The sequence below is a fragment of the Myotis lucifugus genome, unplaced genomic scaffold (assembly GCF_000147115.1).
Source record: "Myotis lucifugus unplaced genomic scaffold, Myoluc2.0 scaffold_0, whole genome shotgun sequence".
Taxonomy (NCBI): domain Eukaryota; kingdom Metazoa; phylum Chordata; class Mammalia; order Chiroptera; family Vespertilionidae; genus Myotis; species Myotis lucifugus.
Genome location: NW_005871048.1, coordinates 15,551,136 through 15,577,033, shown reverse-complemented (window position 1 = coordinate 15,577,033; position 25,898 = coordinate 15,551,136). Strand labels below are relative to the sequence as shown.

The 25,898-nt window shown below is 35.6% G+C and overlaps 1 protein-coding gene across 3 annotated transcripts in view; it reads left to right on the top strand.

Annotated features, from left to right (window-relative positions):
- MAN2A1 (mannosidase alpha class 2A member 1) overlaps positions 1-25,898 on the top strand; it is a 154,218-nt gene that overhangs the window by 58,255 nt on the left and 70,065 nt on the right. For all 3 annotated transcript variants that reach the window (XM_023749139.1, XM_023749184.1, XM_023749158.1), the window contains 7 exons: positions 876-1,049; positions 3,675-3,861; positions 7,411-7,588; positions 16,051-16,253; positions 19,237-19,419; positions 23,162-23,276; positions 24,548-24,615. In XM_023749139.1, the coding sequence (XP_023604907.1) occupies positions 876-1,049; positions 3,675-3,861; positions 7,411-7,588; positions 16,051-16,253; positions 19,237-19,419; positions 23,162-23,276; positions 24,548-24,615 (1,108 nt within the window). The remainder of the gene's footprint in view (positions 1-875; positions 1,050-3,674; positions 3,862-7,410; positions 7,589-16,050; positions 16,254-19,236; positions 19,420-23,161; positions 23,277-24,547; positions 24,616-25,898) is intronic.

Here is a 25,898-nt window from a genome sequence, read left to right as displayed (position 1 = left end):
AGGGGGGACTCCCCAACCCCCTGATGGGCCCTGCTCTGTGCTTGACAGGGGGGAGCTCCTCAACCCCCTGATCAGCTCTGCTCTGTGTGTGACAGGGTACGGAGCCCCAGCCTCCCTGATGGGCCCTGCTCTGTGCATGACAGGGGGCAGCGCCCCAACCCCCTGATCCGCCCTGCTCTGTGTGTGACAGGGGGCAGCGCCCCAACTCCCCTGATGGGCCCTGCTCTGTGCATGACAGGGGGCAACGCCCCAAACCCCTGATCGGCCCTGCTCTGTGCGTGACAGGGGGCAGCGCCCCAACTCCCCAATCGGCCCTGCTCTGAGCCCAACCAGGGGCTGCACCTAGGGATTGGGCCTGCCCTCTGCCACCTGTGAGCAGGCCTAAGCCAGCAGGTCATTATCTCCTGAGGGGTCCCAGACTGCGAGAGGACACAGGCCGGGCTGAGGGACCCCCTCTCTCCCCCGAGTGCACAAATTTTTGTGCACCGGGCCTCTAGTCTTTATTATATAACAGCAGATTGCTGGGTTATCCAACTTCACAAAGACAGGAATGTGAGATCCTAGAGAGAGGACTTAATTCTGTTTGTTTCTGTAGCTGCATTGAATGGCAATAGTTCTCTACCTATAAGACAACAAAGTGCTTATTTCTGCTCCAACTGATTAACTTCCAGTTTGCTTCCCCAGGCTGCAAGGGCATGGCAGTGGCAGAATCCTCCCTTCAGAGAGCTGTTGGAAATGTTCCTAATGGGTAATGCTGGGCAGTTCCTTTGTCTTAGCATCTAGGAGACCATGGAGCTCTGGGTCTTAATGTGTTGTGATCTCTTTTTATTTCATTTAACTTAAAACAAAATAATGCTTATTTTCTTTTTCAACAGGAGTGAAACCTCGGTCTGGTTGGGCTATTGATCCTTTTGGACATTCACCAACAATGGCTTATCTTCTAAAACGTGCTGGATTTTCTCACATGCTTATCCAGAGAGTTCATTATGCAGTTAAGAAGCATTTTGCGTTGCATAAAACACTGGAGTTTTTTTGGAGACAGAATTGGGGTATGTAGGGTTTGATGAAAGTTGAAGAGCTCACTTGACCTAGATGTTATTTCACAAGGGTTATGAACTCCTGCCATAATAGATTTTATTCAGAGTGCCAGTCTTGAAAATCAGGTTGCCTGAAATACACATTCTTATTTCTACAGAGTACTTGTGTGGAAATTCTTTAAAGCAATGTTGGAGATATTTATCTATAGAACATTGTAGGCTCTTTTTTATGCATAAAGAAAATAAATAAATAGAAGGAATTTGAATTGCAAATCATGTTTTCACTTCTATTTTAAAAAGCACCTATTTTTATCACAATTGAACATGCATTACAACTAATACCGAGTCACTTATCTCATATTCAGCTAGTATTTCTTTCTCTCTCTCCTGTCTCTGCATCTAGTGAGAACTGCCTTTTAAAACCTTAATCCTATCCTCCTAGATCAGCTCTCGTATTACCTATATTGCTTGTTTTCTTACTGTGTTTTATGGGCACTCACACGTTCTAGGGACATACTTTTGCAGCTCTTTGTTGGGTGAAAGGAGACAAGATTTAGGTCTCTTTGTAGGCCTTTGTCTTTCCCACCCCCATTTAAAATTTAGAACATCTTATTTTTAAGTTTATTTTATATTTATTCAGTCTTTATTAGGGGTCATGCATTGTGTCATGTGCATTATATTAACTTTTTCATTAGATCTTCAAAATAATTCTTTAAATTAGGGTCTATTATTATCCCTTTTGTATAGTAAAGAAATGGTGGCTTAGAGATGTGAAGCCATTTTCCAAAAGTCATACAGGTAGTAGGTACAGAGATAAGATTTGAATCAGTTCTGAAGCCTAAACTCCTAACCCTCAGCATATACTGCCTTCCCACTACAGAGTTCTTAGTCAGATTTCATCTGAAAAAGTATTTAGTTGCTAAAGCAATGTTCAGAAATTACTGCATTACAGCATACTTGCTTCCCTGTGTAATCTAGACCCCCTCTTAAGTGTTTCAGAAAATTAATTTGTAAATCTAGATAGTAACTTTCTTGTATGTACTGCTGTGTTTCAATAAGGAAATAATTAACTATATACTTTTTTATTTTGGAAAATTAAATCTGTAGAGAAAACAAGAACTTGTAGGGAGTTTGATCAAATGCAAAGGAGTATATTCATTTTTCTAAAAAAGAATTAGTAATTGAAGGAGCCCTACTTAAACTATTGCATACATGCCAATTGCCCGTAAATATTAGTCAATAGGAAATTAGTGAGCACTATTATGTAGTTAAACTTGCTTAGAGGAAGTTTAAAAAACATCCTTTCCTATAAGGAAATTATGGTCTCATTTGATAAAAACAACACCAAATGCAGCAGATAAAAGAAAACCTGTAAATGGGCTGCTAAATAGTATGGTGTGAGAAGAAAGAGTTGGGTGAATATATCCTTGATCCTAGGAGAAGGAGGGAAGTTCCATCAGTTCTGAGACCTGGGACAACCCCTGTGCAGATAGCAAGCATTAGTGACCAACATCCATGGTGTCACAAGATGTGATTCAGTGAAAGGACTGACAACACAGAATTAATACAGATTATAACATCTTTGAGATTTGGAAAAGAATTAGCAATTATTTAAGCTAAATGGAATGTGAGGTAAAACTGAAATATTTTAGGACTTATCTGGTAGAGTTGAATGTGCTGCTTTAAAATTATATTTTGGAATTAAATTGAGCTTCTTTGTGTGTTCTGGTTCTTAATGAGCAGTGATTTTCCTTTTTAAAATGTAAATGTTGCTTTCTTTTGTCTATATTATGAAAGCAACATATACCCATTTCTGAAAACAGAAATCCATACCTAACTAAAGGGGGAGAACTAGCTACCCATCAGGATCATGCAAATATAACCACTTTTAACTCCTCAATCTCACTGGGTGGGCTTCTGAACTCAAGGACAATTACATCAACACCTTGCTGGCATTAACATTTTAATTATAAACAATTCTGCATCAGGAATCAGTGTTTGAGTGTTTGTTCTCCATATCTTTTTTGTTTGTTTGTTTTGTTTTTGAAAATTACTGCTCCTTTCCCTTCTGGGTAAAAAGTCCCATTGGCTCTTTATTGGTGAGCTTTAGAAGGACTTCACTAATTCTCCTGGTTGCACTTCTTACTGGAGAAGTGGATAGGAATTTGCCCAGTATTGTCATAACTACCCCCCCTTTCTTTGTTCTTTCTGTTCCCCCTTTTACTTCCTATCTCCACATCCAGCCTCTGCAGCTAATGGTCTCTCTGTTACCCGATGTGGGAAGAGGTGTGTCAGGAGCTGGCAGCCAGGGCTGAACATGGCCATAATGTTGGATGAGCTAGTTATAAATTTTGCTTCTGCTTCGTTTGTATCATCCAGGTCAGCAAATGCTAGTTCATGGTGGGGCTCTTCTGTATCTGCTAAGTGTAGATATAAGAGGTAAATAGAGACTGAGGTATGAGTCTCTTCCTTTAGGCTGGTGGTCATTCAGTACTGCTGGGGTATATGTACAAGTAGTTGAAGGAATTGATTTAGGGCACAGCTTGCATTATATAAGTATAAAGTACTGGCATTTTTAACAGTTTTGGGAAAACAAAGTTTATAAATGCAGGTTTGTCTGTTGACTCTTTATTTTAGATCTGGGATCTATCACAGATATTTTTTGCCACATGATGCCCTTCTACAGCTATGACATCCCTCACACTTGCGGACCTGATCCTAAAATATGCTGCCAGTTTGATTTTAAACGGCTTCCTGGAGGCAGATTTGGTTGTCCCTGGGGAGTCCCCCCAGAAACAATAAATCTTGGAAATGTCCAAAACAGGTATGAAAATAATGCATTTCATAAAACAACATCTTGAACAAGCAAGCATTAGTTGCTTGTTGCTGAAGGGTTGAATAAATGGGCTTCAGTAGCCAACATTGTCCTCATTCATGGTATTCATTCAAACCAAATTAAAGCAACTCAAAAATGCCAGAGCCTTGACGATGCCTGTTCTGTGTTACAACTTAATGGAAAGTGGAATAGTAGATCCATATACAATAGATAACCTATAATGAACTGTTATTACCATCTCCTTTGCCCTCCTTATAATAGCCTTCTACTGTATTTGATTGATTTCATATACTAGTACTTTTGTTGATAATAAAACTTCTGGTCCCTATTGTATAAATTAGTAAGAAAAGCAACCCAACTGCAAAAACACATTTATTGAAATGGAACAAATAAAAGTGTAATTATTTGTTCCCTTAATAACAATTTCAATACTAGTGAATGCTGCCCAGCCCTGATGCATATACATCTATGCACCTTTGTGATGTTTTTGAATTATAGAAAACTTAATTAGAAATATTTATACTTAAAGATATTTAAATAAATATCAAAGGATTGAACATATTTTAAAGAAAATTTTGCTAATTACAGAGTTAATAAGTTCTCTATAGGTCTTATTTTGATGCTTTTAAAATTTAATTTCTCCACTAAAAATTAGTGGCATATAATAAATTAAAATGAAATGTTGTGTTATAATATAAACCACTCAACTCTGCTAAAAAAAATAATACAGCCTTTTAAATAAAGTAAGATCTTTGTACTGTGCTCTGGAAAATGTATGTTTAAAAATTACATTTTAAATGTGTGTGAGGAGGAAGGTGAGATTGTGTCTCTTTGCCTTGAGCAAGTCCTTGTGGTCATAAAGAAATTACTGCAGTGTGAACCTCTCTCTCTGGCAAATATAAAAGTATTTAGCATGACAGCCTCCTTCAAGCCATGGATCCTTTCCATCAAAATCTGACTTTCATAGTTGTTTTGAGAAACTATCCAAGATTAAAGATTAACCTTGATTCATTTTCTTGGTTCCTACAGCAGTGGGAACCATTGAACAGCCTACTTTCAGGGGTTAGGCTGATTAGGCATGAGAAAATAGTTCAGTATATTATGTAGGGAGAGGAGGTGGGGCCAGGGGTGGCTTGCCTGTCTACTTGAGAAACGGCTCTGTGTCATTGAATCAGGTATTTACAATAGTCCTCTCAGCTCAGGTGGTCAGGGATGGGGAATTACTTGAAGGGTATAGCAGCTGTAGAGTCCAAGTGCACCCTTGGACTCTATTATGAGCCCCTTCTTTTTCTTTTTTTGGGTGGTGCTGAGAATACCTGAGAGGCATTTTGTGTAATCCTTTTATTGTGTTCTCTAACCCTTCAGGAACACACCTTGTACTCATTCAGTTCCAGTGATTCTGAAAGTAGTTTCCAGGTACCTGGGTTCATACAGATGAATGAATCTATATAATATTTATGTAGATTTAAAAATTCTTATAAATCTTGAAATCTTAAACCTGTTAGTTATTTCACATTCAAATATTACCTTCCTTTTGACTTTGTGATGGAAATCAAACACAGACAACCCAGCTTAGTGGTACTTGACTTTCTAATACCCTAAATAAAATGAAGTTTAATTATAATATACAGGTGACATATTTGATACATTCAGTTGAGCAGGTTCCTTTACTTTGAAAATAAAGAAATGCCATTCTTCATCAAGTTCAATTTTTGGTTTAGTACCATGTATTTTACATGTGATGATGATGATTTACATGTCAGATGGAATGTTTCAGGATTTTTTTTTCTCTTGATTCTAGTTTAGTTGACATTCATACCTGGTAGAAAAAGTGAGGAGCAAATTGCAGCTGCACATCTTCAAATGTGATGTTGGTCACTTCATTTGTCATTAGTTTACCATATATTTAGTGAGTATCCACTCTGCCAGGTGGTATAGGCTGGTTCCTGGGCTTTCCTATCGTTGACACTTTCTGAGCAGAAGCTTGAAAGTTAGGATAGTTGCTGAATGGAAAAGACACATCATTAGTGTTCCTGATTCCTTTCCTTTTATGTGTTTTACACATGTACACCTACGGTCGTAAACCTTGGAATACATTAAAAATCACATATCCTTTTTTATGCTGTGACTGAAGGATCTGGTTGAATGGTCAATCATAGTATATCATATATTTGTGAGTTATATATTTGTTTTAGTCTCTTATTTCTTTCAATGTGATTATTTTGGATGTATTTTTTAATTGTGAGTAATCTAAAATTGTTTTTGGTAAACTTGGAATATTAGTAAATTAGTTGTAAAAAATAAGTACTCAAGTAATGCTAATCTCAGAAAACTAAGCATTGTTTTATCTATGAACATTATGGTTATATTTTATCAAGTTATTAAAATTTGGTTAATAATTTAATACTTGTAAAGCAATTTCTGAGTATCAAGGTAAAGAAATCATTTGAGATTCTCAATTTAGTTAAATGGTTTTTCATAATTTCTATAAAATGCTTCTATCATTGATGTTATTTGAGTTTATTTCGTAAGTTTTTATATTGTGAATTGGAATTTACTTCTGGATAATTCTTGAAGTGAAAATTGAAATACTGGGTAAAAAAGCATATTTGTAATTTAGCATTAATTTCTTGAGCTTTGGTATTATAAACGTGGAGAACTACTCTGGTTCATCTGCTTGTTTAATTTCCTTTTCATAAGCCCGTGTCTTAATTTGTATTCTCAGACTTCCTCAAATGGTACCCAGTTCAGCATTTTCCAAAGGGTTTTCTGCCGAATACTAGAATATGAAATATAAAACATAGTGAATTGTGGTTAACTGACTTTCTGAGTCATGGGCTAGAGCCCAGGGAGGTAGAAACCAAAACAGCTCACTCAAGTCTTAAGCTTTATCTGTTGTTCAGTATTGAAGACAGCATGGAAAATAATACTCAGGTTATTGATGGCAGGTGTTAACTGAATTGATTTTTTCCGTTAGAAAGGAAATATGGCTCGATAATTGGTTTCATTCAAAATACACTTTTTAATGTTTAATCTGGCAATTTTAGGTTAAATTAGAGAAAGAGATATTACTATCAAAGTTCTTATAGATGAGAAATCCTTATTGTCTTCCTAGACTACATAATTTTATTTTATTTTTCCTGATAATTTGTTATGTGATTTTATTTATTTTTTAAATCTTTATTGTTGAAAGTATTACATATGTCCCCTTTGGACTACATTATTTTAAAACACAGCTATCTGGGATCCCATCTCTATGGCTGGCCTTTGCAGGGCATTGATGCCCCAGTAATTATATGCCAATGTAATTATATGACTTTATTTCTATGAGGAGTTTTTACATCTGATAAGAACATATGAATATTTTAAGTGGATAATGAAAATTGGTGTGGTAGTTTAAACAAATCTGCCCCCTAAATTATACTAATCTAGGAGATAGGTAAAATAGACCATTTCTTTTGATATAATACTTTTTAATGAGTTGGCCCATAGTTTATTCCTTAATACTATTAATATTTTCCCTTTTTACTTCTATAGGGCTGAGATGCTTCTGGATCAGTACCGAAAGAAGTCAAAACTTTTCCGCACTACAGTGCTCCTGGCCCCACTAGGAGATGATTTCCGCTATGTTGAACGCACGGAATGGGATCATCAGTTCAAGAATTATCAGATGCTTTTTGATTATATGAATTCTCAACCTCGGTATAATGTTAAGGTAATGAGAAAAAATTTACTCATGATACTGTCTTTGAAGTTGAGCCTTCATTATTAAATGAAGCTAAAACACAATAGCCTTAGTTTCTTTGTCCCGCGATGTAGTATTTCTTACAATATGTAGTTCTTATGTAAATTGTAATTCATGAAGAGGAAAATTACCTGATACCCTAGTGCCATTTCCAGGGTTTTCCATTTTCTATCACTCCATGAAGATTAGAGGGCGATTACTTCTATGTGGTTGAAAACATGTACCTACTAAGTTGTGATGTTCGTTTTTCAATGATGTTCTGTTTTTCTGCCAGCATTGACAGGTTATTGTTTCTCTCTGACAATGGCATCCTTGTGATTTAGTGGTGTGACAGGCAGGTGCAGGTGAACATGTCATGAATTTTGCAAACAAATGTCTTGTGTCCAGAGAATACATTAGCATTTTCTTAGATGAGAAGACTTCCAAAATTAATCATTTGATTATAGTTCTTGCTTTTTTTTTGGTGTGGAAAATTTAAAATGTATCCTAAAGTTTTGAAAATAATACAAATACATCCCCACCACTCTGCAATCCATTCACTAGCTACAACATTCATCAACTCGACGTCACTTTCATTTCAGCTATGACCCACTGTCATCTCCCTGTCCCTGGGATTATTTTGGAGCAAATTTCAGATGTCATGTAGTTTCATCTATAACCATTTCAGTGTGTATCTCTAAATGATAAGGACTCTGTTTAAAAATAGAATCATTGCCCTAGCTGGTTTGGTTCAGTGGATAGAGCATCGGCCTGTGGACTGAAGGGTCACAGATTTGATTCTGGTCAAAGGTACATTCCCGGGTTGTGGGCTTGATCCCAATAGGGGGTGTGCAGGGGGCAACCAATCAATGATTCTCTCTCATCATTGATGTTTCTATCTCTCTTGCCCTCTCCCTCTCTGAAATCAATAAAAATATATTTTAAAAAAATAAAATAAAAATAGAATCATAAAACTATTATCACATCTAAAAAATTAGCAACAATTCAATAATAGATTCAAGTTTTCCTGATTTCATAAAAACATTTAACAGATGCTTTGTGTGAGTTAAGATTCAAACTAGTCATATAATAGACCCTTTATGAGAAAATTATTTATTCAACATGTTTATTATATTCACATATTAACTTTTCAGACAATAGAAAATCTGTGAAAATACTGTACCAGGGAAGTGATATTACTGTGTGGGAAATTTAAAGGCTGACAATGGACCACATTTTATGTAGTGAGAATTCAGGTTTATTAAGTAAACTTAAATAATATCACATAGATAAATAAACTTAAATACCAAGTTTATTCAAGGTACTTACAACTGAATTTCTACCAGATTATGATCTTTGAGCATCAGGATTCTGTTTAAATCATCTCTGTAATATTCTCAAAGATTAAGCTCACACATGTACATTTGATTAGAGAGCCACGTATGTATGTTGGTATCTTATCTCTAAATATATTTTCCTGGGGAATGGTTTTGAACTCCATAAAAGGTCCTTGCTGCCTGACTCTGAAGAATTAAATCCTAATTTTGGTATTTTACCTATTTCCTCCTTTTTTTGCACACTAGAGCAATTTTTTAAAGTAATTTTTAAGATTGAAACATCGCATGCATAGAATTGCACAAACCAAAAGTATGCAGAGAATTTTTTTAAGTTTAAAACCTCCATGTAACCATCATCCAGATCAAGAGGCAGAACATTTATAGCGCCCTGGCATTCTCTCAGGAATTCTCCACATCATTACCAACTCCTGTAAAAGTAACCATATTTTTACTTCTGTCACCATGATTAGTGTTGCTTCTTTTTAAATTTTATAAAAAGGAAATCTTAAGCATGTGCTATTTTGCATCTAGCGTTTTTTGTTCCACATTGTTTGTAAGATTCATCCATATTGTTGCATTTAGCAGTAGATCATTCATTATTAATGCTGTATAATATCCCTATCCACTTGATAACTATACTACAATATAGTTATTCTATTGTTAATGAATATTTGGGTTGTTTCTGGTTTTCTTCTATTACAAATAAAAATGCTTTGAACATTTTGTGCATGTTTTAGTGTGAGGGTTTCTGTGGGTATAAAATGGGATGTAATTTTTTGGTTATTATGTACATGTTTAGCTTTAATTAGATATTGCCAAACAATATTACAGAATAGATATATGAGCTGTTGCATTGTATGATTGTTTCAGTTGCTCCACTTCCTTACTCAGACTTTGTATTGTCAGGATTTATTTTTCATTTTTATCCTTTATGACAGATGTGATGATTTTATTTTGTATTTCCCTATGGTTAATGAGGTTGAGCTGAGCCTCTTCTCATAATTTATTGCCACTTGGGTACCTTCTTTTATGAAATGCCTATTTAACTCTTTTGATGATTTTTTTCCCCTTAAATTGGTTGTCTGTCTATTTCTAACCATTTATAGTTCCTTTATGTATTTTGGATTGAGTCTTATTTCAGATAAAAGTTATGCCTATATTATCTCCCCTTATGTAGTCTGTGTTTAATTCGTGCTGTCTTTTGATTAACAGAAATTCTTAATTTTAATTAAATCTAATATTACAGTATTTTCTTTTATGGTTAGTGCTTATGTTCTGTTTAAGAATTTTTTGTTGACTCGATCATCATGAAAATACAGTTCTTACGAAGATGTCCTCTAGAACCTTTACTGGTTTACCTTCCACTTTTAGTTCTGTGTCCATTTGGAATTGATTATTGTGAGTCGTGTGAGGATAGGGATCAAGATACACATTTGCCCATATGGATATCCAGCATTATTTATTGAAAAAACTATAATTTGCTCACTGCACTGCAGCAGCATCTTTGACATTAATGATGGCCTGACTTCATTCCTATGGATCTGTATCTAAACTCTCTATTCATTCGATTTTATCTATTTGACTAATCTCATACTAATTACGACAGCTTTATAGATCTTATTATCTGCTGGGATGTCTTCTAATTTTGTTCTCCTTAAGATTGCATTGATTATTCTTAGTTCTTTGTAGTTTTATGTAGGCTAAGGAGGACCAACTGTTAAATTTCTATATAAAAAAGTTGGGACTTTGATTAGGATTACATTCAATCTATGGATCAATTTGAGTGCAGTTAACTTCTTTACAAATATTAGGACATCTAATCCATGAACATGGTATATTTTGTGTATAAAAAAGTGATTGGCTTTTGAGTTTTATTTTTTTTTAAATCTGAACAATAAAGATTTATTTAAAAAAATAATTTTATGATTGGGGGTCACCACAACATGAGGAACTGTATTAAAGGGTCGCGGCATTAGGAAGGTTGAGAACCACTGCTATAAGGAAATTTATGCCCTCTCCAGGAAGATGGTTCAATGTTTGGAAAACTTTTCTCTGGGCTTTATCCAGGGGACACACACCAATTGATCAAAATTGAGAGCAAGGGCCAGGAAATTTGATGAATAGGCACCCTTCCATTCTTCATTTTTTTTAATTAATTAAATCTTTACTGTTCAGATTATTACAGTTGTTCCTCTTTTCTCCCCCCATAACTCCCCTCCACCCAGTTCCCACCCCACCCTCCTCCCTCACTCCCCTCCCACTGTCCTCATCCATAGGTGCACGATTTTTGTCCAGTCTCTTCCCGCATCCCCCTCACTCCTTTCCCCCCCAAGAATAGTCAGTCCACTCCCTTTCTATGCCCCTGATTCTATTATAATCACCAGTTCATTCTGTTCATCAGATTATTCACTTGATTTTCAGATTCACTTGTTGATAGATGTGTATTTGTTGTTCATAATTTGTATCTTTACCTTTTTCTTCTTCTTCCTCTTCTTAAAGGATACCTTTCAGCATTTCATATAATACTGGTTTGGTGGTGATGAACTCCTTTAGCTTTTTCTTATCTGTGAAGCTCTTTTTCTGACCTTCAATTCTGAATGATAGCTTTGCTGGATAAAGTAATCTTGGTTGTAGGTTCTTGGCATTCATCACTTTGAATATTTCTTGCCACTCCCTTCTGGCCTGCAAAGTTTCTGTTGAGAAATCAGCTGACAGTCGTATGGGTACTCCCTTGTAGGTAACTGACTATTTTTCTCTTGCTGCTTTTAAGATTCTCTCTTTGTCTTTTGCTCTTGGCATTTTAATGATGATGTGTCTTGGGATGGTCCTCTTTGGATTCCTTTTGTTTGGGGTTCTCTGCGCTTCTTGGACTTGTAAGTCTATTTCTTTCACCAGGTAGGGGAAGTTTTCTGTCATGATTTCTTCAAATAGGTTTTCAATATCTTGCTCTCTCTCTTCTTCTGGCACCCCTATAATTCTGATGTTGGTACGCTTGAAGCTGTCCCAGAGGCTCCTTACACTATCTTCATGTTTTTGGATTCTTTTTTCATTTTGCTTTTCCAGTTGGGTGTTTTTTGCTTCTTCATATTTCAAATCGTTGACTTGATTCTTGCGATCCTCTAGTCTGCTGTTGGGATTCTGTATAATATTCTTTATTTCAGTCAGTGTATGCTTAATTTCTAGTTGGTCCTTTATCACAACCTCGAGGGTCTCATTAGATTTCTTGTAGGTCTCATTAAGTTTATCGGCTGTTTCTAGAAAATTCTTGAAAAACCTTAAAAGTGTGGTTTTGAACTCTATATCCAGTAGTTTGCTCCTCCATTTCTGTCATTTGTGTCCTTTTTCTTTGTCTCCGCATTTTTTATGCTTCCCTGTGTTGATAAAGTGGTTTTCTGTGCTAAGTGTCCTCTAGGGCCCAGTGGTTCAGCCTCCCCAGTTACCTGAGGAGGACACTCTTGGTGCACCCCCTTGTGGTCTTTGTGCACAGTCTTGTTGTAGTTAAGCCTTGATTGTTGTAGGTATCACTGGGAGGAATTGACCTCCAGGCCAATTGGCTGTGAGAATCAGCTGTGTCTGCAGTGGGAGAACTTCTGTGCTGGAGACACCCCTCCGGGGCAAGACTTGCTTCAATGGGGCTTTGGTGCTCACTGAGTCTGCCCCCTGAGTGTGTTCTTTATGGTTCCACGGAGCTGCAAACTGGATGGTCCCACTCTGACCTCTGGGTACACTGGCTCCTGGATCTCTAGGGAGGTGCTAATCGGCTTTTGAGTTTTAACCTTGTATCCAGTAACCTTGATGCACTTCCTTTCTTTCCAAAAATTTTGTCCCTCAAGTCCTGACAGCTTTGACTGTCCTTCTATATCTTTAAACAAAATCTTTTTTTTCTCTATAGTTTATGAAGCTATGTCTGTTCTCGGTGCGATATTTAAAATTACTTTGTCTAAGCTGAAAACATGTTTATTATTTTCTTTTAATGAAAGGAAAAACAGGAGTAATTGAATAGCTAAAAAATTGACATTGTACTAGCCAAGAGAGCTAGTTTGCTATCCATCAACTCTTATTTAACAATTTATCTAATTTTCCATATATGATGTCCTGATATAGGAGTTAAGATTAAGATTATGTTTAAGATTAAAATTTTGCTTTTTAATTTAAAAATCATTTAATTATATTTTTGGTTATATTTTTAGGTGTCCCAAATGTTTACTTTATTTGAGCTGCCAAGAGACTGTATAGAAAAACTTACTTTAAATATTTTCTTCTGAAACTACTCTAGCATAGAGGATTATATTTCAGCTCTTTAAGGCTGAAATAGGTTTGTGAGAAAGCCTACTAGGCCACTTACTTAAACTTTTCTCTGGGAAAATACAAAGTAGGAAGTATTTTCATCCTGGCTAATAAAATTAAATCTTTTTAAAAAGTATAGTCAGTTGTTACTAGTAACTCTATAGTATGCCATGGTTTCCTAAAATTTGAAACTGAAAGGGATTTTTGTTATCTAATAGAAATCCCTTATTATTTAGATGAGCAAGGTACGACTTAGAAATATTTAGATTATTTAATATTTTGCCATTGTATACTTCCCTGATGTCATCTATACCTATTGGATCTGAAGGTAATGCTGTATTTCCTTATATTTGTGACCCTCATTTCTTGTATGGTTTTACGCACACACACACACACACACACACACACAAACACACACACACACACACATACACATACACACACACTTATATTCTGCTTCCTAGTAATTGAAGGAAGAAATAATACTTACAATATTAGCTAAAACATAGTGAGTACTTATTATTTGCTATTAACTTTTTAAAGTGCTTCACGTTATTTGACTTATTTAATTCTCTAAACATTTTCCGGTAGGTACTATAATTATCCCCATTATCCATGAGGAAACCAAGACCTAAAAGATTAACATGCCTAAGACACTGTATTTGGTGAAGCCAAAATAAAAGTGAATAATACAGTTGAAAATTGATTTTCTTTAATGTAAACATAAGAATTTAGAAATAATCATCTGATTTGCTATTACAAAATTTTCTGTATCACAATAAGATTATAATAAATTATTCTTGACATACTAATATCACTGTTGTGTTTCCAGTTGAAATTTTGCATTTGCATGGAGAAATAATAGCTAAAACTCACATCATTATATGCCAATATTTGTAAGCATTTTACTTAGAACTCCATTAGCTGTAACACAGAGACACAGGGATAATATATAGTATGGTCAAAGCCACATGTTAAGTATTAGAGGTAGAATTCAAACCCATGCCATCTGGATCCAGGTTCCTTGCTGCTCTTAACCATTCTGCTCTTGTGCTACTCACTATTTAAACTACTTTTCTTTTTCTGCCACACTGAATCAAAATAGCTTTTAATCTCTCTCTCTCTCTCTGTCTCTCTCTCTCTCTCTCTCTCTCTCTCTCTCTCTCTCTCTCTCTCTCTCTCTCTCTCTCATAGGAAACAACAAAATTAGCATCTTTCTATTAAACTGTTTATTTCTAAAAAATACTGTGTTTTAATATTTGTTTACAAGGTCTGATATAATGTTTCTGTTTTCTTTTGATTTATAGAATAGTTTGTTCTTGTAAAAATGGATTTATGTATTGGAAATTTGAATCATTTGTCAGAAAGACCTATTCATCTGAGCAATCAACCTGACACTGTGTTGTACTTCTCTATTCAGTGTTGTGTTACCTGCTGATAAAGTCCTTTTTTAAAATATGGCCTGCTGTTCCTGAAGTCCTCCCTTCTCCCTTATAGGAACTCAAACTGAGAGGAAGGGGAGACCAGGGGAGGGTATGAGTATATGACAAAATAAAGTACTTAATGACTAACAAAACTTACTATTCTAGACTTTTGGAATATTTTGCTCAAAATATGTCTTTTATTTATGACTAGAGGCCCGATGCACGAAATTTGTGCAAGGGGCTTGACCCTCACAGTCTCAGCTGCCTTGGCCAGCCCTCACAGCCCCGGCCGGCCCTTGCAGCCCCAGCCAGCCCTCGTAGGCCCGGCTTCATCCGGAAGATCGTCTGGATGGTCATTCTGCTCTTCGGTCTAATTAGCATATTAACTCTTTATTATATATAGGATGTTTCCCCATCTTTCTTTCATTTCTGAATTATTCCATGTCCTGATCATTGAACTTTTTGAAATTCTACAGATATGTATGGAGTTTTCAGATCCACAGATCTGTAGATCTAAATAGCTCTTCTTCTAAATGGTTAGTTGTACAAGTTTTCTCCTAGTGTAATTTGGGACTTGATGGCAGTAAAAGAAATAGTCATGAGTATTTCCCCCCCTGCTTTTGAGTTTTGTAAAATCTGAGCTACATTTTTTAAAATTTATATTTATTGTTGGAAGTATTACAGATATCCTCCTTTTTTTCCCCTTTACCTCCTCCACCCTGTCCCCTCCCTTCCCAGGCCTTCATCACACTACTGTCTGTGTCAATGAGCTATGCATATCTATACTAATAAAAGGGTAATATGCTAATTAGACTGGACATCTTCCCATCACCCTTCCAGACAAAGCCACGGTGGCAGGAGCTGAGACAGAGGCAGTTAGGGGTGATCAGGCTGGCAGGGGAGAGCAGTCAGAGGCAATCAGGCTGGCAGGGGAGGGCAGTCAGGGGTGATCAGACCAGCAGGGGAGGGCAGTCAGGGGAGATCAGGCCGGCAGGGGGGAGCAGTTAGGGGGTGATCAGGCCAGCAGGGGGTGGCAGTTAGGGGCGATCAGGTTGGCAGGGGAGGGCAGTTAGGGGAGATCAGGTCGGCAGGCAGGCAAGTGGTTAGGAGCCAGCAGTCCTGGATTGTGAGAGGGATGTCCCTCAAGGGGTCCCAGATTAGAGAGGGTGCAAGCTGGGCTGAAGGACTCCCCCACCCCCCATGCATGAATTTCATGCACCAGGCCTCTACTATGCATATAAATTCCCAGGTTAATCTCTCCCACCCACCCACCCCCACCTTCCTCTGAGACTACATATTTTTACTTGGAAGCTTACCTTAAGTATTTATTAGAAACTTTTCATTGTAGTGCAACAGTAATTTTAATGTAACTATGAATAATTGAAGTGTAATTTATTTTTACTAGATTCAGTTTGGAACTTTATCAGATTACTTTGATGCCCTGGATAAAGAAGATGCAACTAGTAGAATGAATAGCCAGTCACTGTTCCCTGTTCTAAGTGGAGATTTTTTCACTTACGCTGACCGAGACGATCATTACTGGAGTGGCTACTTTACATCCAGACCTTTTTACAAACGAATGGATAGAATATTGGAATCCCACTTAAGGTACATTTACCTTTAGATAGATGCATTTAGTTATTTACTTCTCTTACGTTATCATAGCCTTCTGTAGAGTTTTGTGTAATATAAAACATTTATGGAGTGTCAGGATGTATTTTATGTAATTGTGAAGTTTTAATGAAATCAGAGCTATGTCTCCAAAGCATAATCAAATTATTGCATGAGTTTTTGTTCTGGAAGGAAAAGCAGTTTATGTAATTATTTTTTCTGGGAGTTGTATTATGTATTTTATATTTTTCTAATTAATTGCCTGTATTGGCACACAATGATAATATTCAGTGACATTGTCATGTTTGTCTACAGGTCAGTAATCTGGCTAAATTATTGGAAATGGGCGTGAATCAAAAGGAGCAAATAGGGCCTCTCAGTAGCCAAAATGTGAGCCTCAAAGTAAATACTCTAAAATGAATGTATTTTGTTGGTAGGAGAACTTTAGAGGCTTCATCTCAGTTCTTATTTTATTTGAAACACATTTCTATAGGTGCACTTTTCTGCTTAGAAGAACAAAACTTTTAAGAGATGAGAAATAATCGAGGCAGAGTGAAAAAAATAAACTTACATGGAGAAGACAAATGTCAGTAGAAAACATGCAAACGTTCTATACCAGCCTTGTCCAGTAGAACTTTTAGTTACTGTCCAATAGAACATTCTGCAGTGATAGAAATACTCTGTTTCTGTACTGTTTAGTGTGGTAGCCACACTGTCAAGTGCTTGAAATGTGACCAGTGTGACTGAGGAACTGAAATCTTAATTTTATTTAATTTTAGTAAATTCAAATGCATGTACTACATGTAGCCAGTGGCTATCACAGTGGAGAAGCACAGTTTTAACTGAGTCTTGTTTTTGATAAAAATGAATCATCCCAGGGATTTGTATGTATGTGTAACCCAGGAGAGTAATTAATTTTCATGATGAATTCATTTTCAGTTCGGTTCAAATCATGAATTGATGATGATTAATTTTCATGACAAATTTCAGTATTAAAAATAAAAAGCTATATCATACCTATGCTCTTTTATATACTAGTGGGAACAATACATTTTAGGAAGCCTTTATATAAAAAACATGAATTTCTTAAAGAGTTGTACATTGGTATAATAATGTGTTTTTATTATTTTACTGTTGTGCTACTCTTATTATTACAAAAGCTTAATGTTTTTTGACTGGATATTCACAAGTGCGCCAGATGAATACATTATTTCTGTATTTGTAATGAAACAGTATATTTCATAGAGATTTATGCATTTTACTGAGTAGACTGTTAGTTCTCTGTTAGGGTATTCTGAACTATCTGTGACAAAAACAGAGCCCGATTATGAATGATTTTTAAGTGTCAACTGTTTTTTAGTAGCAAAGAGTTATGAATGTTGGGTCAATATTAATTTATTGAACATATTGAAGGTGAAGTAGTAAATATGGGTAATATAATTTGAAAATTCTGCTGCTTTAAAATGAACAATAAAAATATAATTGTGAGCCCTGACTGGTTTGGTTCAGTGGATAGAGCATCGGCCTGCGGACTGAAGGGTCCCAGGTTCGATTCCAGTCAAGGGCATGTACTTTGGTTGCGGGCACATCCCCAGTAGGGGGTGTGCAGGAGGCAGCTGATTGATGTTTCTCTCTCATCTGATGTTTCTAACTCTCTGTCCCTCTCCCTTCCTCTGTAAAAAAAAAAAAAATCAATGAAATATATTTAAAATATATATATAATTGTGAATTTCATAATTTAATTTATTTGAAAATAAGTTTATTATCTCATAATAGTAATATTTTATCCTAATGCTCATTTGTAAACATACAATGTTTACAAATTAAAATTTTAATAAAAAAGTAAAGTATAAAGAATAAATATTCTTAAAGTCCACTTTCTTACATTTTGGTATATATATATATACATATATTCTTTCCGAAACCAGTAGTTGCTGAGAATATGTATAAACATATGTACACAAATTCTTTAATAATACAAATTTAGTAATTCTTATGCTGTAAATTTCAGAAGGGTTAGAATATAAAAATAGATTATTTAATATCTTTTCATTATTTCAACAATTTAAAGGAATTTATTGTTTTCAAAAAGCACTGAAAATCTCCTCTTTTTCCTGGTATCTTAATACATTTGCAAGCCACCTTGGTTTTCTTTCCATCATCTTTAACATGTTTTGCATAGAGAACCTTCTTATATTTTTTACTCCATCAAGCCATGGCTCTTTTTAAAGAACTTTTAAACCTATCTTGAATCATATCCTCTGATGAAAAAAAGATAAAAGGTGAAAATTATAAACTCCCATGTTCTTGCTCAAAAGCTATTCTTAAAGCTAAAGTGTTTTATTCTTTAAAATAAACAAGAAAAGCCAGAGTGTGTCTGTCATCTTTCAGTTTTTATTGTTAAATTCTCTATAGTTGCATGTTATTATTCAACATTTAGAGTAGCTCTTGTCACTGAACAATCAAGCCATCATTTTCTGCTTCTCCTTTACTGTTCGCCTCCCATTCCTGTAATGTGCGTTTTCCCACCACCTCTCCTCTTAATGTACATTTGTGAGAGTAAATGGCTTTCTGGTGATGAAGTTCATGGCATATGTCTTCACTGCTCTTGGAGAGAAGAAAGGAAGAAAACATTTATCACGTTCTTACTGCTTTGCTGAGATATTTTTTCCTGATGTTATTCATAAATAAGCCTATCTTTCTGCCAGTGTGTACTGGTTTCTTTCCAGACCCATCTAGAATGAGAGCCATTTGTATCAACAGGAAAATTATGTTCTTTGATGATTGAGGATATAGATTTATTAGATAGATACCTGGGTGGGATAATAAAAATGTTTATTATCAATACCTTTCTTATAAATTGTACTGAAATTGTGGATTTTTAAGTCACATTTGAAAATGTATCAATGCAACATATTTTAGATAGCAAACTAAAATGATTGTTTTGAAATAAAAATTAATGACTATTTTATGCATTTAGGGCTGCTGAAATTCTCTACTATTTCGCCCTGAAACAAGCTCAGAAATACAAGATAAGTGCATTTCTTTCATCATCCTCTTATACGGCGCTTACAGAAGCCAGAAGGAATGTGGGACTGTTTCAACATCATGATGCTATCACAGGAACCGCAAAAGACTGGGTGGTTGTGGATTATGGTACCAGGTAATATAATTATTGAAAAGTGATCGTAAAACAAAATCTTTTAAAACTTTGGGTTATAAGCTTATATCTTTTGATGTTTTTTTGTCTGTGTGTTTGTTTGTTTTAAATATATATATTTATTGATTTCAGAGAGGAAGGGAGAGAAAGAGATAGAAACATCAATGATGAGAGACAATCATTGATTGGCTGTCTCCTGCATGTCCCCTATTGGGGATTGAGCCCGCAATCCAGGCATATGGCCTTGGCCAGAATCAAACCCGGGACCCTTCAGTCCACAGGCCGACGCTCTATCCACTGAGCCAAACCAACTAGGGCTTGATGAAGTTTGTAATGTATATCAGACTACATTAATAATATTCCTTGTAATATTTCTATAAAAAAGAAACACACCAATTTTCAAAGCATTTTTTTCAAGAAATCTGTTCACAGCGTACTAGCTTTCTCAACTTTTTATTACAGTGCATTTGTACAAATGGAGTAGTAAAATATTATAAAATGGATCCTGTTTTCTCCCAAGTATGGTATGGTACTTGGAGTACCTTCATAACTAAGGATTTGATAACCAAATCATGGTTATAACTCAGAGAGATACAGAGGTTCACTTCATTGTATAGAAATTTAATTTCATCCTATTTTCATCCAGATGTTCTTGGATATCTTATATTTCTAGAGGGATATTGACAAGAAAGAGGAAGCCTAGAAGCATAGCCAGCAAGTACAAGAACCTAGAAACTGGTCAAATATGGATTATATAAGGAATTGGGATGAGAAAGGAAGGCCTGGGTATTAATATTAAAGTCATCCTCAACATTTTGTAGCATTTAACATCATAAAGCTGTTAGATGAATGAGGGGAGAAAACCTCAGTTATTTTCATATTGCAGAATTAGAAACAATGAGTACAGTCTTTAGCTTAGAAAAGCCCGTTTTTGTAAACAGTGCTTCCCAATAATGGAAAGGCTTATCTTTTGTAATAGTGAGATTTCCATCAACATGCTGGAGCGTGAACTACCATTCATTAGGATCAGTGCACAGGAGATTCTTACAGGAAGGAATGTTGGTGGTTGCCTCACTATAGTTCAGATTATTATTTCTTCCAGATTTTTTTTTCTATCAATAGTGGTATGCTGTGATAGCACTTTAAAATTATTAAAAATATGCTCTGATTTTCTTATAATATAGATTTAAAAAGTGAATCTCTGTTTTACATAAACAATTGATCCACAGCTGATGTTACCAATTGAAATAAATGTTAATTATGTTTTGTTAATATTTTGACTGCCTTTCTAGAAATTTGGGAGAAAATACCCTTGAGGTTTTATTAGTTGATTTGAGTCATTCATTTATATATATATATAATTCAAGGTAGTATCCTGAATATCTTCTCAATTTTCTTGTGGCATATGTATTTGGAATCCATCTCTTGAGGTTTAAGATGAATTTAAAGTGGAAAACACTCACTGAATGATAATGATGCTGGTATTTTTCCCTCAAGAAGCAACTTTTTGTTTGTTTGTTTGTTTCAAGAGTTTTTGAAAGTAAGGTTAGATCTTCAATTTTTTCTTTTCACTTGTCTTCTTGGTTTATTGAGAGTTTAAACATAAGGCCGCTTAGAATCAGACCTGAGTTTCTAAGAGGATAAAGAGAAGTCCTTCTCCTGCACTGCCTCCTTGCTTTCTGGCTGCCATGTTGAAAGAGATTTAGGTACAGGTTACTGAGTTTTTGCTACAGGACATTTTCTGTCTCATCAACTTTCCAGATACCTGTCATTATATCTTCCATGTGTTTGCTATTACTTTTAGCTTACAAAAACATTCCTGTACAAATTGCATCTTAGAGAAAAACACACAACAATAATTCTCAGATTGTATTGACATTTGTGAATTTGCTTTGTGAGCAGTTCACACTTCACTGAAACATCATAAACAATTATCAAGTCATTATCACAGACATTTTCATTTGGAAATTTCAAAGCACAGGTAAGAGAATTATAAATAAAGAGGCAGCATTGGGTGTCCTCTTGTTTTTGGACTGTTGACTAATTTTTATTCAAATGTTAGCAGATATGTCCCTATGAAGAAATGTATGAGTTAGGGATGGCATTTGGCTGCTAGCAATAGCAACTCAAAACAGAATAAATCTGATCCTACTTATTTTTATGCTTATGAAAGAAGTCTGCAAGTCCCCCATTCAGGTATGACAGCTCCTTCTAGCTTTCTCTTCTGCCATCACAGGGTTACTTTTAAGAGTCATGCTCTCAACAGTAGATTGAATGTTTATCCTATATAATAAAAGGCTATAATAAAAGGCAAGTTGACCAAACGGTGGAACGACCAGTCGCTATGATGTGCACTGACCACCAGGGGGCAGACGCTCAACACAGGAGCTGCCCCCTGGTGGTCAGTGCGCTCCCACAGGGGGAGTGCCGCTCAGCCAGAAGCCAGGCTCAAGGCTGGCGAGCGCAGCTAGGGTGGCGGGAGCCTCTTCCGCCTCTGCTGCAGGTGGGTGGTAAGGAGAATCTCATGCACTGGGCCTCTAGTATAATTATAAACTGGAGCGCAAGATACATTATGGCATATTTTTGGAAGTTAATTCTAATCATGGCATAAAAATGAATTAGACTGGGACAGTATTTGTAATAGATGCTCAGCTTAAAAGTGGATAAAGGGGCTATATGGAAGAGAAGAAGAAATGTTAATGAGGTCAGTTACAGAAAGATTTAGAATTTGCCAAGTTGTAATTAAAGGAGGTAGGAGAAAGAAATGAGCAAAGGGCTAAGTGTGAGGGCCCCTAACATATACATCAAACTTGGTATTACAAACAAGATGACATCTCTTTGAAACAGTACCATGATAACAGACTAGAAAATTGTGATTTCTAAGTGATATTGCATGAACTGTCCCGTAATAATAGGATAAGGGCATGTTAGGAAGTTGGAGGCTCTGAGAAATCCCACATTGATTTTAAATGTGAAATATTTAAAATTTTGTTGTATCCAATGTATTCCAAACTCATTTACTGTGTTTAGTGTTCTTTTGTTTTAAAGAAAGCTATTTACATCCTGAGAAAGTGTTTGGGGAAATGTGCTAGTCTTCATTGCTCATTTCATTAGAAGACTACATGTCTTGGCCACTATGAATAATGCCGCATATAGAGGTGCATATATCATTACAAATAATGTTTTCGAGTTTTTTGAGTAGATGCTCAGAAGAGGGATTGCTGGGTCATATGATGACTCTATTCTTAATTTTTTGAATAAATTTATGTGTTTCAGGTATGTCCAGAAAGTTTTCTATTTCAAGTGAGTTCTTATCAGTGTTATCTTTTGATTAACCTTTTTTCTTCTTCTAAGTACTTACTAGTAATCGGCATAAAAAGATTCTTTCTAGCCCTAGCCAGTTTGGCTCGGTGGATAGAGCATCAGCCTGTGGACTGAAGGGTCCCAGATTCAGTTCTGGTCAAGGGCACATGCCTGGTTTGTGGGCTCGATCCCCAGTGGCAGGCGTGCAGGAGGCACCCAATCAATGATTCTCATCATTGATGTTTCTATCTCTCTCTCCCTCTTCCTTCCTCTCTGAAATCAATAAAAATATATTACCAAAAAAAAAAAAGGTTCTTTCTGGGTTTCACTTTGTGACTACAGGAATGGGGTAATGGTGCTTCAAGCAGTATGAAAGAAATTGAAAATATTGTATACTGATTTTTAAGTTATTTCTCAAACTAATAAAATTTTTGATTCACAGACTCTTTCATTCATTAATGAATTTGAAGAAGATAATTGGATCTTCCACACTACTACTACTTTTGAAGGACAAACACTCATATGAATCATACTCTTTTGATACTCTCCTAGAGATGGTTAGTTGATATCTCTTATATCCATTATAAAAATGTGATTCTTTTGTTCTTTGATTGGAAAAAAGGGGTGAGAAGCTTAGTGAAAAGACATTGAAAAATAATTACTTTTTGTACATTACTTGAAATAATTTGTATTACTTTATATAAATTATTTGTGTGTTCTTTCCTATAAGTGTGCCTGTGTTTGATTTATGGTGTGTACTTTGTTCTGACCAAATTTAAGTGTGAAAAATAAAATAATAAACTTATTTCAAGGAATGTGAAACAAACACTCTTTTAGAACACTATTAAGGTGATATTGTAAGGTAACTAGATATTACAAATAGCTGTTTTGCTGGGCATTAATTAGAATCCCTTTGATATTTGAACTTCTATAAATCCTTAATCTCTTCTTAGTAAACTTTAATTTGAGTACTCTTAACTTATCTTCTGGTTTCAGGATGAGTCCATGAGGGCTATGGGCAGTGCTGGGATGTGTAACAGTAGAGCAGTGATTGAGGATTTAGGAGACTAGCTGTTTGCCTCAACCTCTGCACCTGATTGCATGGGCCTTGAAAAAGTTATAACATCTGTGAGCTCTCATTCATTTAACATAAAGTGGTATGATAATACCTACCTTGTCTAGTGTTATTATTAGGATCAGAGGAGCTAATAAAACAGAGCATACACTGAAAGGAAGAAGAGTTGAAGAAATGTTTGATTGTAACCCTCTTTACATTTCCACATGGGCACTCAGATATTTTAAAATTATAATTTATGTGTCATTAGAATCTTGTGAATGATAGACTTTCACATTTCATATGTAATTTAAATTTACATTTGTGGAATCAGATATTTACATATACTGATGCTTACAATCAGATCCTGATTATGCATTTTTATACTAAAGTTAAAAAATGCAGTAAATAGACATACATTTCTTAATGTGACACATAATGATACAAAAGTAAAGTAGTAAAACTTTTTGCAAAATTATCTCTAGAACTAGATTTATTTTGTTCCTAATTGGAGCTACCCATATGGACTCTAGTCCCAAGTAATATAGACTGTACTAGATGTCTAAATATATACACATACACATACACATACACATACACATACACATACACAATACACACAAGACTTATTTATTTTGAACTTTGTTGGGCATTATGTAGCTGCAAAGAGGATTTTTTTCTTATTTTGCCTTTTTAAAGATTTTTGCAAGGTAATATTGCATAGATAATTTCGAAGCTTGTTTTAAAATAAAATTTTCTTTACATTTTTTATAGGATTTGAAACAAAAATCACAAGGTTCCCTGCCACAAAAAAATATAATAAAGCTGAGTGCTGAGCCAAGGTAAAATACATGTCTCATATACTTTGACTACTTTTCTGACTTGACTCTTTTGGTTTTCATGATTCTGTTTTCTATTTGGCAGATAGTATTTCATTTAATCATTTTATTAATTTTAAAATATTTTCTGAAGAATGGATTTCCTCTCATGACTGTGTCATGTTCATTGCTAATAGTTAATGCATACTTGGCAAGAGATGGTAAATATACAGCTGTGATAAAAATTACCTTATCTTTGTAACATTGATTATTTTCATAGTATGTTTTTTCCTGATTAACTTTTTGTTTACTTACTTTCTTTTAATTAATCCCTATTTATTTTAAATGAAGAAAGAAACTTAATTAGTTGACCTAATAATGGTGCATTTAATTGGTGGCTGCCTCTGATTTACAAAGAAATGCTTTATGTTTTTATTGGCAATTATTCGAAAAGTCATCTGTTTTAAATGACCACATATCCATCAGTCAGTACCCAGTATACTGAGATACACAATGTATTTTTGTAATATAACTTTTTACTATTTAAATTGAGAAATTTAATATCACCTCTTACAAATCTTATATAATAAAGAGGTAATATGCAAATTGACTCTTATGCTGTAATGGCGTCAAAAGTTGGCAGCACGCACAGCGGGGGTGGGGCAGTGGGGGCATGGCTGGTGGCTGCTTCCGCCAGGGTTTCCACGGCCCCATGGCCCCGCGTGCGCACCACAGGGGCAGGGCCCGGTGGCCGCTGTGCATGGCCCAGAGGTGGGGCATCGGGGCGGCACTCCCAAGACTCGGGGCTGTCCGCAGTGTGCCGGCCTTGCAGGGCAGGACTCTGGGACTCGGAGTGGTCCCGTGGCACGGGGGACAGGGAGGGGGTGTGTCCCGGGTCTCACGCAATTTCGCGCAATGGGTCACTAGTTATAGGATAAAGGAATAACTGTAAAGAGGAATTCATGATTTTAACTAAGTGTACTTTATTAAAGTTATTAAAAAATAAATGGAATCAAAGTATTACAGAAAATTTACAATTGATCTTAAGGAAGTATCCATTCAAGGAAATTATTATTGATGGTAGCATGGGCCAGAAGAATACCATGCTATTCTATGTTGAAGAAAAAAGCCCCCAATATGTGTAGGGCACCAGGGCTGAATAGAAGACTGAATATTACAGCACAGCCACCTTGATCATAGCCTTTTGGTAACTTGCAGTCAGGCTACAACTACGCATTGAATGTGTTATTCACTCACACTTTTCTCCATGTCTGCATCTTCTTTATATCCTTCAGGCCTTATTAACA